Raw genomic sequence first — 15,768 nt, 5'->3', positions numbered from 1 at the left:
GAAGCAGGGTCACGCAAGGTCGTGGTTCTCGTGCAGACGACGGTTATGCCTATCGCCAGTTCCTCTGAACAGTCAAAAGCCATCGCTAGAGTTCGTGTGAATCGCAGCCGTTTGTTGCGTTTAGATTCAGAGGTACATAATAACGTGCTATTGCAGATAAGCTCATAGCGAGTCGCATTGAAGTCACTAACTGAGGACTACCTTGTGAAAAAAAAGGAAACTGGATCACACTGGTTCACTATGGCTCAGGGGTAAGATTGATAAACCACGCAAAAATAAATTCTTTGAAAATTGCTCGCTCTTTACGGAGGACACCTAGGATGTTCTCAAGCGGTGAGTGTAAAAAATCCCGTTAGGTTCGTTTCTTCTTCGTTATTTTGCAAAGATAAAAAAAAAACTTAAAAGACATTGCATTTCTGTACGGACAGAAGGAATCACCCCAACTTAAAGACAAATTTTATGACAATGTAAATTTCATGAAGATGTAAAACATGAATAAAACATTGTTTAAACCAAAAGACACACAATTCTGTAATGGTGTCTGTGTGACGGTCGCAAAAATCTATTGCACTTTACGCACAGTAAGGTGTGCCAGAAGTATATTTATCTCACTGTCACTTATCATGTATAATATATGTGTTGTATTTGTGTGTGTGTGTGTGTGTGTGTGTGTGTGTGTGTGTGTGTGTGTGTGTGTGTGTGCGTGCGTGTGCGCGCGTGCACGCTGTGTGTGTGTGTGTGTGTGTGTATGTGTGTGTGTGTGATTGTTTGCTTGTTGCCTGTTTGTCTGTGCGTGTGCGCGCGCGTTCATTGCGTTCGTGTGTGTTCTTGTTTGTGTTTTCTCCCCAGCGTGTTGGATTCATTTCCCTATTTGTGAATTGGAATCAATCTTATTCCTCAATTGTGTTTTTTTTCCAGAATGATCATCTCAAGCATTCTCAACGTCCGTGATACACTGACACACAATGACATCTTTGGCTCACTTTCTCTGCTTCCTGCTAGTCATCAGCTTCAGGTTTTCTATTGTTACCAAGGCTAACAACGCTACTCCAGCGAACGGTAGCGATGGCGTCAAGGATCTGTATCTCATGGGACTGTTCCCATTCAGCGGGCCTTGGTTTGGCGGCGAGAGTCTGCTGGCGTCCACCAGAATCGCGATCAACCAAGTAAACGAGATGAATGCTTTGCCCGGCTACCGACTGCAACTTGTCCACAATGACACAAAGGTAAAGAACGCATAATTATAAAGATGGATAAATGCATGAATGAGTCAATGATTAAACAGTGAGATGAAGATGACTGCATCCTGTCCACCACGACCATGAGGTAAAAAAAATCACCCAAAACATGCATGCATATTAAAGAGTGGGAGAACAAATATAATTGTCCTTCCGCATGGCATTTGCCTCATTGTACAGGTAGTAATTGAGGGGGGGGGGGGGGGGGGGGGGTTGAGGGGCTCAGTTTTTATTTATACCATCATAGGCTGTTTTTAAGCCGCCATTAATATAATGGGGCTTACTGGATTTGCTCTGTCTGTTTGTTTGTTTGTTTGTTTGAGGCGGGCGGGCGGGCGGGCGGGCGGGCGGGCGGTCGGTCGGTGTTTGTCGGGTAAGACTTGTATCTCTGGGTCAATTAAGCTCAAATTTCGTGAAATTGTTAGGAATAGGGTTTTGGGACTGAAAAGTTCCGAACGCTCTACTGTACGAAGTATACATCTCTGGAGCAAACAATACAAATATACCGGAATTAAATTAACAACTACAGGCTTGACCACATGAATCTCCATATATAAAATCCATGTTTTCTGAATCTAGATCTGCCGTGCACAAACGTTCAACACAAGCAAATTCCCAAGGCAAGTAACTCTCATACTTTGTCTAGCGACAAGAATTAGTTCCCCTTTCAAATTTCTTTTCACTCAGTTTCTTCGACAACAGACTGCAACCCGACGGTCAGTTTTCAACAATATTTCATTTTATAAACAGATCACACGCAACCAAATGCACACATCTCATCAATTTAAAGAACATAAATCGGTTTCATACACTATTTTCCCCAGAAAACTGAACTTCATACAGTTTTAAAAGTTGGAACACGGGTGCAAAAGTTCGTCTGCAAATCCCATTTGACGAAAGAACATTATCCTAAGCGATACCAAAACATAAACAGAACACACAATATCTGCCTTTACTGCCACAGCAGAATAACAGCATATCTGTGTACTTAATTGTAGTCCAAAACAGGGAAACTGACAAGAAGTGTTAACAGAATGGAATGATTTGCACGGAACTATATAACCGCGCATTAATCGATCGCCTGCGCAGGTTGACTGGTTGAATGAATTGGATTCGATCAAACTTTCGCAAAAAAACTCCTCTTTTCTTTGAATAACCGAAGAAAGGTGGAATAAAGAGGTTACACACCTCGTCTCAGTGATTATTAAAAATAATGGTCTCAGTTCGCGGTCATGAAAAAGCTCGCTGAAGCTCGCATTTTTCATGATCTGCTAACTTCGACCATTATTTTTAATAATCACTGAGACTCGGCATGTAACCTCTACATCTTTTTGTTCCGTGTTATTTGTTACTGTTTTATTTCTTTTGCGTTCATCATCAGGGATGTCGTTTGACGTCAGCAGTCGGAAAAACGCCGAAACTTCTTTCAAAGCGTCAAAAATGTTGCCGTCATTTCTGCAGACGTGCCGAATATTTTCCATGGCGCGGGAAAGGTGGCGCCGAGAACTGCCTTAAACTTCCGAAAATAAACAACAGTTCAAGGCCATTCAGCAAATTTGCCAAACAAAATAAGTCCTAGCAACATCCTTTAAGCATCCAGAGTTTCAATATCCTTACTCCTTTATCACAATACGCACAAATCTGCAAAATTCCGTCTGGAATTATGTAGAAAGGCAAATGGTAATTACGTATCCAGGTGCCAAAAAAATGCATATCAAAATCTGACAAGGACACAAATCCAAAAACAAAGAGACTGCCAACGTTCCAAAATTCAGAACAAGTCGCGAAAGGCGAAAATAACAACATTTAGTCAAGTAGCTGTCGAACTCACAGAATGAAACTGAACGCAATGCCATTTTTCAGCAAGACCGTATACTCGTAGCATCGTCAGTCCACCGCTCATGGCAAAGGCAGTGAAATTGACAAGAAGAGCGAGGTAGTAGTTGCGCTAAGAAGGATAGCACGCTTTTCTGTACCTCTCTTTGTTTTAACTTTCTGAGCGTGTTTTTAATCCAAACATATCATATCTATATGTTTTTGGAATCAGGAACCGACAAGGAATAAGATGAAAGTGTTTTTAAATTGATTTCGACAATTTAATTTTGATAATAATTTTTATATATTTAATTTTCAGAACTTGTTTTTAATCCAAATATAACATATTTATATGTTTTTGGAATCAGAATATGATGGAGAATAAGATGAACGTAAATTTAGATCGTTTTATAAATTTTTTAATTTTTTTTACAATTTTCAGATTTTTAATGACCAAAGTCATTAATTAATTTTTAAGCCACCACGCTGAAATGCAATACCGAAGTCCGGGCTTCGTCGAAAATTACTTGACCAAAATTTCAACCAATTTGGTTGAAAAATGAGGGCGTGACAGTGCCGCCTCAACTTTCACGAAAAGCCGGATATGACGTCATCAAAGACATTTATCAAAAAAATGAAAAAAACGTTCGGGGATTTCATACCCAGGAACTCTCATGTCAAATTTCATAAAGATCGGTCCAGTAGTTTAGTCTGAATCGCTCTACACACACACACACACACACACAGACACACACACGCACATACACCACGACCCTCGTCTCGATCCCCCCCCTCGATGTTAAAACATTTAGTCATAACTTGACTAAATGTAATAAAAAAAACAAGAAAGGTAGCTTGTTGGAACGTTTGTTATTGACAAAACATTACATTCACACATATTTCGACTCAACGGTCTTTTAAGTGAACAGACAAACAAATATTCACACAAAACTTATCTTGATAGTTCTATCAGTTTGAGTGGACGTGCTAGTTACTCCCCCGTGCCTTTTTATTACACTTAAGTAATGCAGTTATTACTTAATTGAATTTTCAAGAGAGAGAGAGAGAGAGAGAGAGAGAGAGAGAGAGAGAGAGAGAGAGAGAGAGAGAGAGAGAGAGAGAGAGAGCATGTTTGAAGAACTTACAACTGTCAGATCTGCCTGTACATTCGTGTACAGTACATCTTTGAAAAAAAGTATATATTTTAAGCAGAAGAGATACGGGGGAGTAACGAGATGCTCCCCCGGCTCGTTATTCCCCCGGCTCGTTACTCCCTCGTATCGCTACTCCCCCGGCTCGTTACTCCCCCGTACACAGAAAATGACTGGATAACCCTGTGATAGTAAGTTAGCATGAAATATTGTTTTTTCCGGAGAAATTGTCTGGATAAACAAACAAAGAAACAAACAAAACAGCTGGACAGGGGGGGGGGGGGGGGGGACAATATTTCATGCCAACTTAGTAGGCCTATCACAGGGTTATCCAGTCATTTTCTGTGTACGGGGGAGTAACGAGCCGGGGGAGTAGCGAGCCGGGGGAGTAACGAGCCGGGGGAGTAGCGAGCCGGGGGAGTAGCGATACGGGGGAGTAACGAGCTGATCCCAAATTGTACAAAGTAGTAGGTTGTTTCCATGTTAGCGGCGTATCGGTTGTATTCTATTCAACTTTTGTTATTGATTTCCCTCCGATCGTTTCTGTACTGGCGTGTTTGCAAAACAAAATATCACACAAAATGTTGCAGTAAACTGAACCGCTGAAGCACAGTTTTTCACATCACTTATAGGCCTACACCTTACGACCATCGATCTGCATGCCATTTTAAGCCGTACAAAAGCAGGTAACAGAAAGTTAAAAGCACCACGACCCTCGTTTCGATTCCCCTTCGATGTTAAAATATTTAGTCACAACTTGACTAAATATAAGGAGTGCGATTAAAAAAAAAGACAGAAAAAATGACAGTGGCAGGTTGTTTGTAAACATTGAAGTTTGGCGAAGAAAAAACAATCTGCAATGGAATTTGAAAGTTTGTTTAAAATCGTTATGTATGGGTTTTTGTTTTCCGTGGGGATTTTCGACGGGATAGAAGAGAGATCTGCAGTCTTCATGTTTGAAGAACGACTCTAGTCTACTAGCTAACTATCTTTTTCCGTGAGGAAATCGACCTGAATATTTTCCACAATGAAGGTTACCACGGTGCTTCGGCTATGTCGAGTTGCATGCTGAATAAACAGTTCAGTTCTGTCTTTTGTTTTCCCTCGGATGAATGGCGCGACGGAGCAGAAAGACTAAAGAACTGAATTTCCGTGCTGATTCTCTTGGGTTTTATCTCGTCAAATACTGCAAATCTAGATCTTCTGATTGATTGATGTCTGTTGTGGCAAAAGCCCACGTTCTCCTTTGCATTTTTGAATGTCTGCACTGAAAATGCAGCGAAGGTGTTTTTTTCTCACACTGAAGCTGTCATAAATAATTAGAGCAATGAAGTGGGTTTTTTCTGATAGTGTTGGGGCAGGGGTTTCGGAATATGTTCACTGTAATTTATTAGCACATGTGCATGATTGTCTGTGTGTTTTCTTCGTTTTTCACTTCAGCAATCTTGTCGCTTTATGCACAAAGAATGGCACATTTGAAAATCTTTCGGACGGAATTGGAGGCAGACATCACAGTATTTTTGTTTTCATTTGTTGATAACATAGGCAAAAGAAACACACAAACAAGCAAGCAAGCAAACAAGCAAACAAAGACGTAAAGGAACCTTCCTTCACGTGTAAAGGACCCGGTACATCCCCACAGATCTACCCAGATTTGTACACGATCTTAGTTTGGTGGACACAACCAGACACCAACAGCCTGGCTGCTTGCTGTGGAGAGGGGGACAGTTTTGGTGAATTAATTTCTGATATTGGCATAGGTGTCACTTACGAAATTCATCACGTTCCCAAAATGCAGCCAGGCCGTAAAATGTGCTACATGTTCAAGTGGAAGGATGTTCATATCCCACATAAAAGTCTGGACTTATCTGTCGTTGTTGGCCCGATCGTGTACAGGGGCAGGAAGGTATTTATAACAAAACGCAAATTGTTCACAGACTTCCCCCGAAAACGGCGCATGGCTGCCTAAATGGCGGGGTAAAAAACCGGTCATACACGTAAAATTCCACTCGTGCAACAAAAACAAAAAAACCACGAGTGTACGTGGGAGTTTCAGCCCACGAACGCAGAAGAAGAAGAAGAAGTTCACAGACACCTTGAAATCAGCCCTCAAGCACTGCGTTTCTTAGGTCTCACTTCTGTTTTGCTTAGTCAGATTCAAAATGTGAGATACAAACAGACCAAGAAAATCAACTGCACCCCGTAAAAGTACACAGTCATGATGTAAAGCTCCGTAATGACATCTGTGTACTTTAAAACAAAAGTTAAAAGCACTGATCTTTTCACATAAACTATTCGACCCACTATGTAAGATAAGGTCAGGTTTTTACACGGGATAAGACCATCATACCACCAGGACACATACTAGAAATCAAGAGACTGTGTGTTTTCTGTGCTGAGTTTTCACACGTTGCCACCGGTTGTCCGTTAAGAAAATTAATTCACACACAAAGTGTGAATTAATTTCTTAACGGACAACCGGTGGCAACGTGTGAAATTAGTTCATAAAAATCTCACTCTGCACAGGAAAAAGTCAGGATATTGATATTTGGTATGTGTCTAAGCGGAAGGAGGTTCTTATCACATGTACAAACCTGGGCCGAAATGTTTTTGTGGGAAGGACTGTGCCTTCCAGTGCTATTGTATTGAACCATCAGTAATTACTATCGCTGCTTTCATACAATGATATGTTTTTGAAACTTTTTGTGATCAAAACTGGATGCTTCTATATTCTGTCTAATTAGAAGGAAAAAATGTGTTTTGTTCTTCTAATTCGAAATAACGTTCGCGTGTTTATGCGGATATGGTGTGCGCGCATGCGCAGAACGACTTCCCGGCTAAAAGTTATTGGTAATGACCAATCAGCGAATAGATTTTAAAAGGTGAAGGTCACTTTTCCAAACATGAGAGAGCCCTGTAAACTAAATACTTTCCAAGATTTTTTGTTTTACAGAAGGCGGATGATAAATCGATAATAAATATTGGGAACTAAATTTTGCATACACCGAGCGTTTTTGAAGAAACTTAAGACTTTTCCACATTATATTTTCACGGGAGGAGGACGTACACTATTTTGAAACTTCCCTTTTTTTCCATTGGCATGTATAATGCAATCTAGATTTTGCTTCCACTTTTTAAAAAAGATTTTTCATACAAATTCTCTCTCCATCTTCTGTTTTACAAGTCGTTTCAACAATTATTGTTTTTGACAGAAGGCGAATGTGAACTTCTTTTAAATTCCCTCTTCTAAAGAAACAAAAGTCATGTCTGCAAGATTTGTTTTCCACAGAAGGCGGATCTCAATTTCCTTTTTCTCTACATTGTTATCTACAGTGCGATCTAGATTTTGCTTCCACTTCAACACGCTGAGTGTTTTTGATGAAAGTCTTTTGAGAAAATATTCTTTTTCAAGGAAGCCGGATACCGACGTCTATCTTCTCCCCACTCACTGCATTCAGCACACCTTTCCGAGTACAATTGATCCTTTACGTCCTCACAGGGTTTGAGGGCATTGAATGGTAATACGTTGACAGGTTTCAGATACAAACATCGTTAAACTTTAAATATTACGTTTACTGACGTTTTACAAGACAATTAGAATTAACTAGCATCTCTTTTAATCAAACAGTTCTGTTTACTTATTCTCTGTGACATTTGGCAGAAAGCGTTTTCAAAGTGAAAAATAAAGGAAACGTAACGGACAAGTCCTAATTATGATAAAAAGAATACCGTTGTGCAGAAAGCGAATTATGTGTCATAATTAAAATATTAAGATATTGATCATGCACTCTATGCGTCTTTTGTGCCCTGTTCTGAATTTTCTGAATGGGGGCGGATGACAAACTAAGCTTATTAAGAGGTTAACTAACAATCGTTGTCACTACCTTGGGTAATAAATGTCAACTTACAGAGCGCGAAAGGTAAATAAAACACAACAGACACGTCTTTTGATCAACATTTTTTGGTGTGCAACAAGAAAGCGGGATGTCCCATTAGATAGTACTTAATCATAAACTACAGGTATGTTGTGTGCCTTCTTCTGAATGTTCTAAATGGGAGCAGATGACAAACGAAGCTAATTCAGAGTTTCAATGACAACCGTTGTCACTACCTAGGTAACAAATGTCAACTTGCACAGGTGGGGGGGGGGGGGGGGGGCAACTATGTGAGATTTCGACATTCTGAACATCCCCATTCAAGTCTTTATTTTTCGCAGAATTTTACATTAGTTGCAAAGGAAATTTTGAGGATCGGGAATGGACGAATATCCTAGCTATATACACAAACTTGATGCACGATCTATGGGCCAAATAGGGAAGAACAGTGCTAAAATGATCAATAACGTCAACACACTAACCTTACCTTGACTGACAAAACAGTATTTACATTAAAGATCAAGCACGGACGAGAGCTGCTTCTCTACTACATTTATAGTGGAATGAAAAAACCGTCAGAAGATCGTGGGTATATGTTTAAGGCGCAGCTCTTCAATATGAAGTGCCAGTCTCCCCCGGGATTAAAAGCAGTTCTATCTGGCCGCGGCGAACAATCACACAGTCTTAAAATCATTAATGGTACTGTCGAACTAAAGCAAGAAAGTCTGAAAAAGGTGGGAAAATGTTCTGCCATATGATTTTCTTACATCATTCCTGGGGTGCACGGTTATGTAGTTTTGGGTAACGTAGTGTCCCAAATACAAGGAAGCTAGTGTAAGTTAGGTACCAAACTTTTCAGACGAAGAGAATCGAGTCATGCAGTGTGTGTTGTAACCGCTAAAGAAAAATCTTGATAAAAAAACAAACTAAAGAAAAATCTTGATGAAAAAACAAACGTGATGTTGAAATTCGATTTGTTCCGTATTTACACGCGCAAGGGAAACAACTGCAAGGCGGACTGTTGACTGAGAGTTCTCGACACTAAATTTTAAATTTATAACGTTTAGTCAGCCGTTACATCAAACGTTAAACACCAATGTCATGTTTTTCCCTGCTAAACTGAATTAGGAGTTGCTGGTCGGGCTACAAGTTTTATAGCGTATAGTGAAATAAAAACATTTCGTCAATCTGCGGAACTCAGAATAAAACTGAACTCACTGATTGTTTTCAGCAAGACTATTAAATCGCAGGCCCACCAAAGGCAACGCTTCGCGGCCGAGAAAGCGCTGACATATTGTCTCGGTAACACAAGCCGAATGAACCTAATTGGCATAAAACGGACTTTCTTGATTTTTGAGCATGTTTTCAATTCAATCAACACAATGCAAACATTTAAAAACCGTTTAGCGAAAATTCGAGTTTAGTCACAATTTTGATTAGCAAACTATTTCGTAGATTTGTAACCTTCTGAGCTGAAATGCAATCACATAGTCCGCATTGAGTCAAAGATTGTTTGACCAAAATTTCAAGCAGTTTGATTAGAAAATGAGGTCGCCACAATGCCACCTCGAATTCTTTAAAAAGCCGGATATGACGTCATCAAAGACATCTACACCTGAAATGAGAACACTATATCGGGCTATCACCTTGAAAAATTAAAGATAACATTTCATGAATATTTGTGCATTAGTTTTCTGGAAATTGCTCCAAACACACACACCCACACACGCACACACGCACGCACACACACACACACTTACCCCCACACACACCTACCCACACCATATAACCCTCGTCTCGGTTATCGGCCTATCTGAAAACTTGACTTCATTTAAAAAGGTTCTCTCTGAGCACGCAAAAAAGAAGATATGATCTCGCGGGAGTATCCGTGTTTCAATCAACAAGATCAGTATAACACACAGGAGGAAAATAAATCTCTATGAGCACGCAAAACGAAAATATGTTCTCGCTGGATGAAAAGACTTCATTAGAAAGTATCATTACTTTATTGAAAAAGATCAGTAAACACCAGAAAGAAACCATACCCTCAAAGTACGACGAGTAGCTTCCGATTAGTCTGCAGACCAACATTCCCCCTCCCACTCCCAGCCCCCCCCCCCCCCCCCCCCCGACCCCACCCCCTCCATCCCCTACCATAAGTTTATTAATTTTACAAAAAAATCTGTTCGCGCTCTTTCGTGGCGGATCAATAGTGTATTTCCACAGAAACCAGTCTGGGTTTTTTCACGCCTGGGAAAGCTGCATGCCACAAAAAGGCGCTGTGTTGTACGGTAGCATTCTGGTTCTAAAGTCAACATGGTTTTGAGCGCGAAAGGTGTGTATCTCCCAAACTAATCAAGTTAATTCTGCGTCGTAATTATCGAAGCCATCGAACGTTTTGGGGACTCTGCGGGTTCGCACACAAAAACTAATAAGACTTATCACACGTAAAAGCTTGAACAAATTTGTGGTAGTGAACATTATCGTAAACAGGGCAGGGTAGGCTCATCATCCATGTAAGAAAACTCTCCTGGAAGAAGGACATCTTTGAAGTCAAACCCACGTAGTCCCCCGAAGACGGAATACATCAGCCTTTCGTCGGGGGGCAAACCAGATGTATACGCACTCTACGACAATGGTTGTGTCACCACATAAAATCGTAAACACGATATTGAATGTATCAGTCAATAACTAAAATTCCGTTCGCGTCGCAGAGTTTTGTTGTCTTGACTCGTCGGTCAAGAACCCAAAGTCCTTTGTTGTCTTCGTGTGCCTGGAAAAAGGTTGATCACAATAGCCGCTGAAGTCTAAGGGTGTGTCTCATGATCAAAGACAAGCTGACGTTGATTTGGAGGACAACGACCTGTATAACAAAACACCTGTTAACCCGTGATTTGTAAAATGTTTTACAAATCACGTAAATGCGCCCGATATTTTCTTGTCATCTCCAAAGTCAAGGGATCTATTAGATTTTTAGATTGTTTTTTTTTATTCATTACTTTATTGTCCATTCGCTGGGTCACTTCCTCCCAGAGCAAAGCTAGCAGCAACAGAGTCGCGCTACCCCAGATTCAAGGGATCTATTAGATTATTTTACTTTATTTTTTTGTCCCATCGCTGGGAAATTCGGGTTGTTTCCTCCCAGTGGAAAGCTAGCAGAAACAGTGTCGCGCTACCCCAAAGTCAAGGGATCTATTAGATTTTTTTGTCATTACTTTATTGTCCCAACGCTGGGAAATTCGGGTTTGTTTTCTTTGTCATGCTAAAAATCGTAATATTTTATCTATCGGGCCCAAACCACCCCACACCACCCAGCATAGAGGCTCTAAACAACAAATATTAATAATAATAAAAGGCATGTATTACTTTGTGGAATGCGATATTTTTACATTTTTACAAATCGCGGTTTTAGGTTCGACGTAATTTGTAAAATGTTTTTACATTTGTACAAATCACGGGTTAACAACACCTGATATATGTGAGAGAAGAAAAAGACCGAAGCCACTCCGTGTTGACATCAAAAGACACCTGATGTATATCTAATTTTCGTTTTAAAAGGTACAATAGCTGCGATCGGCTGTGTTCGGTAGGTGTGTGCGTGTGTGTGTGTGTGTGTGTGTGTGTGTGTGTGTGTGTGTGTGTGTGTGTGTGTGTGTGTGTGTGTGTGTGTGTGTGTGTTTGCCTGAATGCGTGCGTACGTGTGTGCGTTATCATTAGTGCTCAGACCTCCCTCGTTTATGATTTATAAAAGTAAACATGTTGTTTTTCTTGTGTATACCTTGTCCCGCTTTGCTAACCATTGGGAAAACAGGGCACAAGACATTTGACTAATTTCCAGAACAAGAAAATTTACCCCGCCCAAAACCAGAAACAAGCAAATATCAATGATTTTCGTCAATGCTACTAAACTATTTGTTCTCTGAGTAATACTTCCTTTGTCCAAGTTCATTCTGCACTCGAAATTGAGATAATCATGTACGCTGCATGAGTCTGATTGTCTTGACATTGACAGTAAGGATTGTTCTTTTGAATTCGCTTAATCATGAATGCCGTATGAGAATGTTTGTCTTTGGATCGCTAAAAAGAAATGGGCCATGTACAACTTGAGTAAATGAAAGCTATAGACATATAGATTATCTTGTTCGTTTTACACTTAGTCAAAGTTTGACACAACCACACACACACACACACACACACACACACACACACACACACACACACACACACACACACACACACATACACACACACACACGATCGCTCGCACGAACGCGCACACAGACATATTCGTGTCACATAGACTCTGTGTGTGTGTGTGTGTGTGTGTGTGTGTGTGTGTGTGTGTGTGTGTGTGTGTGTGTGTATGTGTAAAGCGATTATGAGAAAACTACAGAACCAATTTTCATGAGACTTTACATACACATTCCTCCAGATGGTACTCCCTGACGTTTTTCCCCCTTTTTTCTTGATCAGTGTCTTGCAGTTTCTAATTTTAATCATCTTCTAATTTCGTCCATATGTGTGGTTCCTTTTCAGTGCGACCCTGGACATGGAGTGAAAGCGTTGTTCGAACAGTTGTACGCACCCCCTACCAAGTTGATGATTATCGGCGCTGGCTGTTCCATCGTGTCGGAAGCCACTGCTAGAGCTTCGCATCTTTGGAATCTTGTGCAGGTAAAGCTTCGGTGTGCAACTGTACACGAGATATTTTTGAAGAAGAAGAAGAAGACGACGATCTTGACCATTTCTTTCGAATCCACCTGTAAGAGGTGTCTTAATTCAGGAAATCAATCAAACTCACAAATCTGGTAACGATGAAAGAAGCTTAAAAAACCCACAACAACCAACCAACTAACCAACCAACCAACCAACCAACCAACCAACCAAGCAAACAAAAAAGCAAACAAAGAAGCAAACAAACACACACACACACACACACACACACACACACACACACACACACACAGACACACAGACACACACACACACACACACACACACACGTTAAAATAAGTGAACAAGTAAGTCTAAAATTTACCACCATTTTGAGCAGGGGGAACTGGGCCATTGCTAAGTCTTCCAGCAAAAAGTAAAGATCATATATTTAGTTTGTTTCACAAGATGTTGATCACAGAGATAATTCGGAAAACTGTCATTCATTCTGACCCACAAAGGTACCGTCCATCGCAGGAGTAGAACAGTTTTTTTTGTCATCAAAGAACAAAATTAGTGTTATTGAACCACTGAAGCTCATTAGATTAGCTCTTCAGACTTGTATGATGTTAACGACCTTGTTTTGTTTTTCAAATCTGTACCCGGGCCGTTTTAAAAAAACCGGTGCCCTCTCTTTGATTTTCACCAGCAAAAAGCATTTTTCATCAAGTCGATTTAAACTTCTTTTTTAAAATTGACACTTGCGTCAGTTGAGGGAATAAGTCATAAGTAATCCCACTATACACAAAAGCAGCCAGGTTGTTGATTCCTAGTAGGTGTCGAAGGGAAAGAATGGACTTATTCCACGTAAAATCCTGGATGAATCGTTTACAACGGAAGGACTGTTCCTTTAAGGACGTATACTATGTTCTTTCATTAATCCAAAAGTCGACCGTACATTACCTTCATACCAGTTTGTTGGTGGTGATTGGGGGGAGGGTTATCTCTTTGATCTTCAGCGACAAAATGATTTTTTATCGATGTCAAATGATGCAAATCAGTCAGTGGCATTGATGAGGCTTTGCAGCTGGCTGACGTCGTGATGTTTATCCAGAAAAGAGGGGCTCGACGTTCATTTTTGTTAATACCGATCGCGGAACTGTTACTGCAGTTAGCTTCCAGTGCTGGTCCATGAACACAAAGTTAAAGGCACAGTTCTTCTGGTGTAAACGATTCCTCTCACCGTCTCAGATCTGGCCTGGCTTTTACATGAGATAAGACCATCCCTCCACTTTGACATATACCAATAATCAACATCCTTTTTTTTATTTATTTTTTTTATTCTCTTTTTGTACAGTTTTTTTTTTTTTTTTTTACATGTATATGGTGTACATTACAGGACATCACCTAACCGAAAGGACAGAATCATATAACAGAAAAGCACACTATAATCAACATCCTTACTGCTTCTTGTGCAGAGTCGGGATTTTCCCACGAAGAATTAATTTCGCAAAGTGCCAATAGTGCCAGTTAAGAAATTACTTCATGAAACAATGTCCGATGTGCACTGAAAAGCCCGGCCAAATCAAAGATGGCACGACAATCGTTCACACGAGGAGGACTGTGCCTTTTATAAGAACACAAATAAGTCATGTTGCTGTAAGGAGACTGTTCAGCTGACCTTATTTTTGTCCAGTAAAAGGTGACCTCTATTTTTGTGCGCTGATTGGAGAGCTGCTTTCCCACGCGAACGCTGAAAACATAAAGCAATCATTGCATTATTTTCAGGGCGATTATTGTTTGAACTCTGTAAGATTAAACATAATCGGACAAAAATTCGAAATAATACACGTTCTTATTATTGACATAATTCGTTTAAGGTCATGCCATTCTGTACGGAAAAAAAGATTATATCAATTTACGTTTTGTAAACCTGCTGTTAAAGGCCAACATCCAAAAGAATTTTTCTCCTGGAGCGACCTAAACTTGAACCCGTCGCTATTCTTGCATGTCTGTTTACTTCGTGCTGCACGCAAAAATCGAGCGACTTCCTTGCCGCGTGGATTGACGAAGCTATTTTATTCTCGTGACTGAAAACACTGCAGTGCGACAGTTTTTGACGAGCCGCAGGAGCGGCGACTCGATATGGTCTCGGCTCAAAAGCTGTCTGTGGAGGCTGCGTGCTATAATTAGCTGACCTGCTGCGCGAGCAGTCACTGCAGAGTTTTGAGATAACTTTGTAACACGTTTTATTTTATGCTCCTCAAGAATACAACTTTGGGCAACGTGCCACGTAAAACTACACGCAACAAGGATTCAGTAGGTACCAAACATGCCTTGGTCAGAAGTAGAATGTAAATGAATCTTTATAAAGAAGTAGGCTACTTCAAACGACAGCCACAGCCACGGTTGGGTTCACGGCATCAAACCGATGCGACTCTCCGTCATATCATACACGTAATCTATCAAATAGATGACTAATAAACATGTAAACTACATGTATACGTCTATCGTCGGACATAAGAAAGGAGAGCTTCCCCCGGGCCTGTGCATGTGTTGTTCGTTGTGCGTGTGTAAATGTACACAACAAACTGACGACAAAACTGAGACAGACCTCTTTCGCTTCAGTCTTGCAGAATTTAAAGCTGTGGTCTATTTATGACTTTCCGGGGCTACGAGGTTGAAAAATAGGGATACAATCATGTACAGAATTCTGTACAGCAAACGCTACCCGAAACCCCACCTATACGGCGTGTATGACCTTGATAGCTTCAGTCAACGCTTGAATTTTGCAGGGATAACATCCGGTTTGCTCTCTCAAGACTGATCATATTTTATCTTCAAGAGAGATCAAGGGGAAAAAATAAACGCCCCGGCGAAGATTCGAACTCTCGACCTCGAGACTTCGTGTCTCATGTCCTAACCACAAGGCTACTGCGCCAATTGAGAAAAAGAAGGAAAAACATTGATATGAATTCATGTTATGTTATTCTTGAAGCAGCATGATTTATATATCTATCCGCCCATTGTTCAGAA

The 15,768-nt window shown here is 40.5% G+C and overlaps 1 protein-coding gene across 1 annotated transcript in view; it reads left to right on the top strand.

The window, feature by feature from the left end:
- Window positions 1–951: 951 nt before the first annotated feature.
- The window catches only part of LOC138961175 (gamma-aminobutyric acid type B receptor subunit 1-like), a 64,675-nt gene continuing 49,858 nt past the window's right edge, over window positions 952–15,768 (top strand). The window contains exons 1-2 of the mRNA XM_070332775.1: window positions 952–1,226; window positions 12,616–12,753. Of these exons, the coding sequence (XP_070188876.1) occupies window positions 966–1,226; window positions 12,616–12,753 (399 nt within the window). The 5' untranslated portion in view covers window positions 952–965. The remainder of the gene's footprint in view (window positions 1,227–12,615; window positions 12,754–15,768) is intronic.

This window comes from Littorina saxatilis, linkage group LG3 (genome assembly GCF_037325665.1).
Source record: "Littorina saxatilis isolate snail1 linkage group LG3, US_GU_Lsax_2.0, whole genome shotgun sequence".
NCBI classification, from domain to species: domain Eukaryota; kingdom Metazoa; phylum Mollusca; class Gastropoda; order Littorinimorpha; family Littorinidae; genus Littorina; species Littorina saxatilis.
This window is presented reverse-complemented; position numbering and strand designations above follow the sequence as displayed.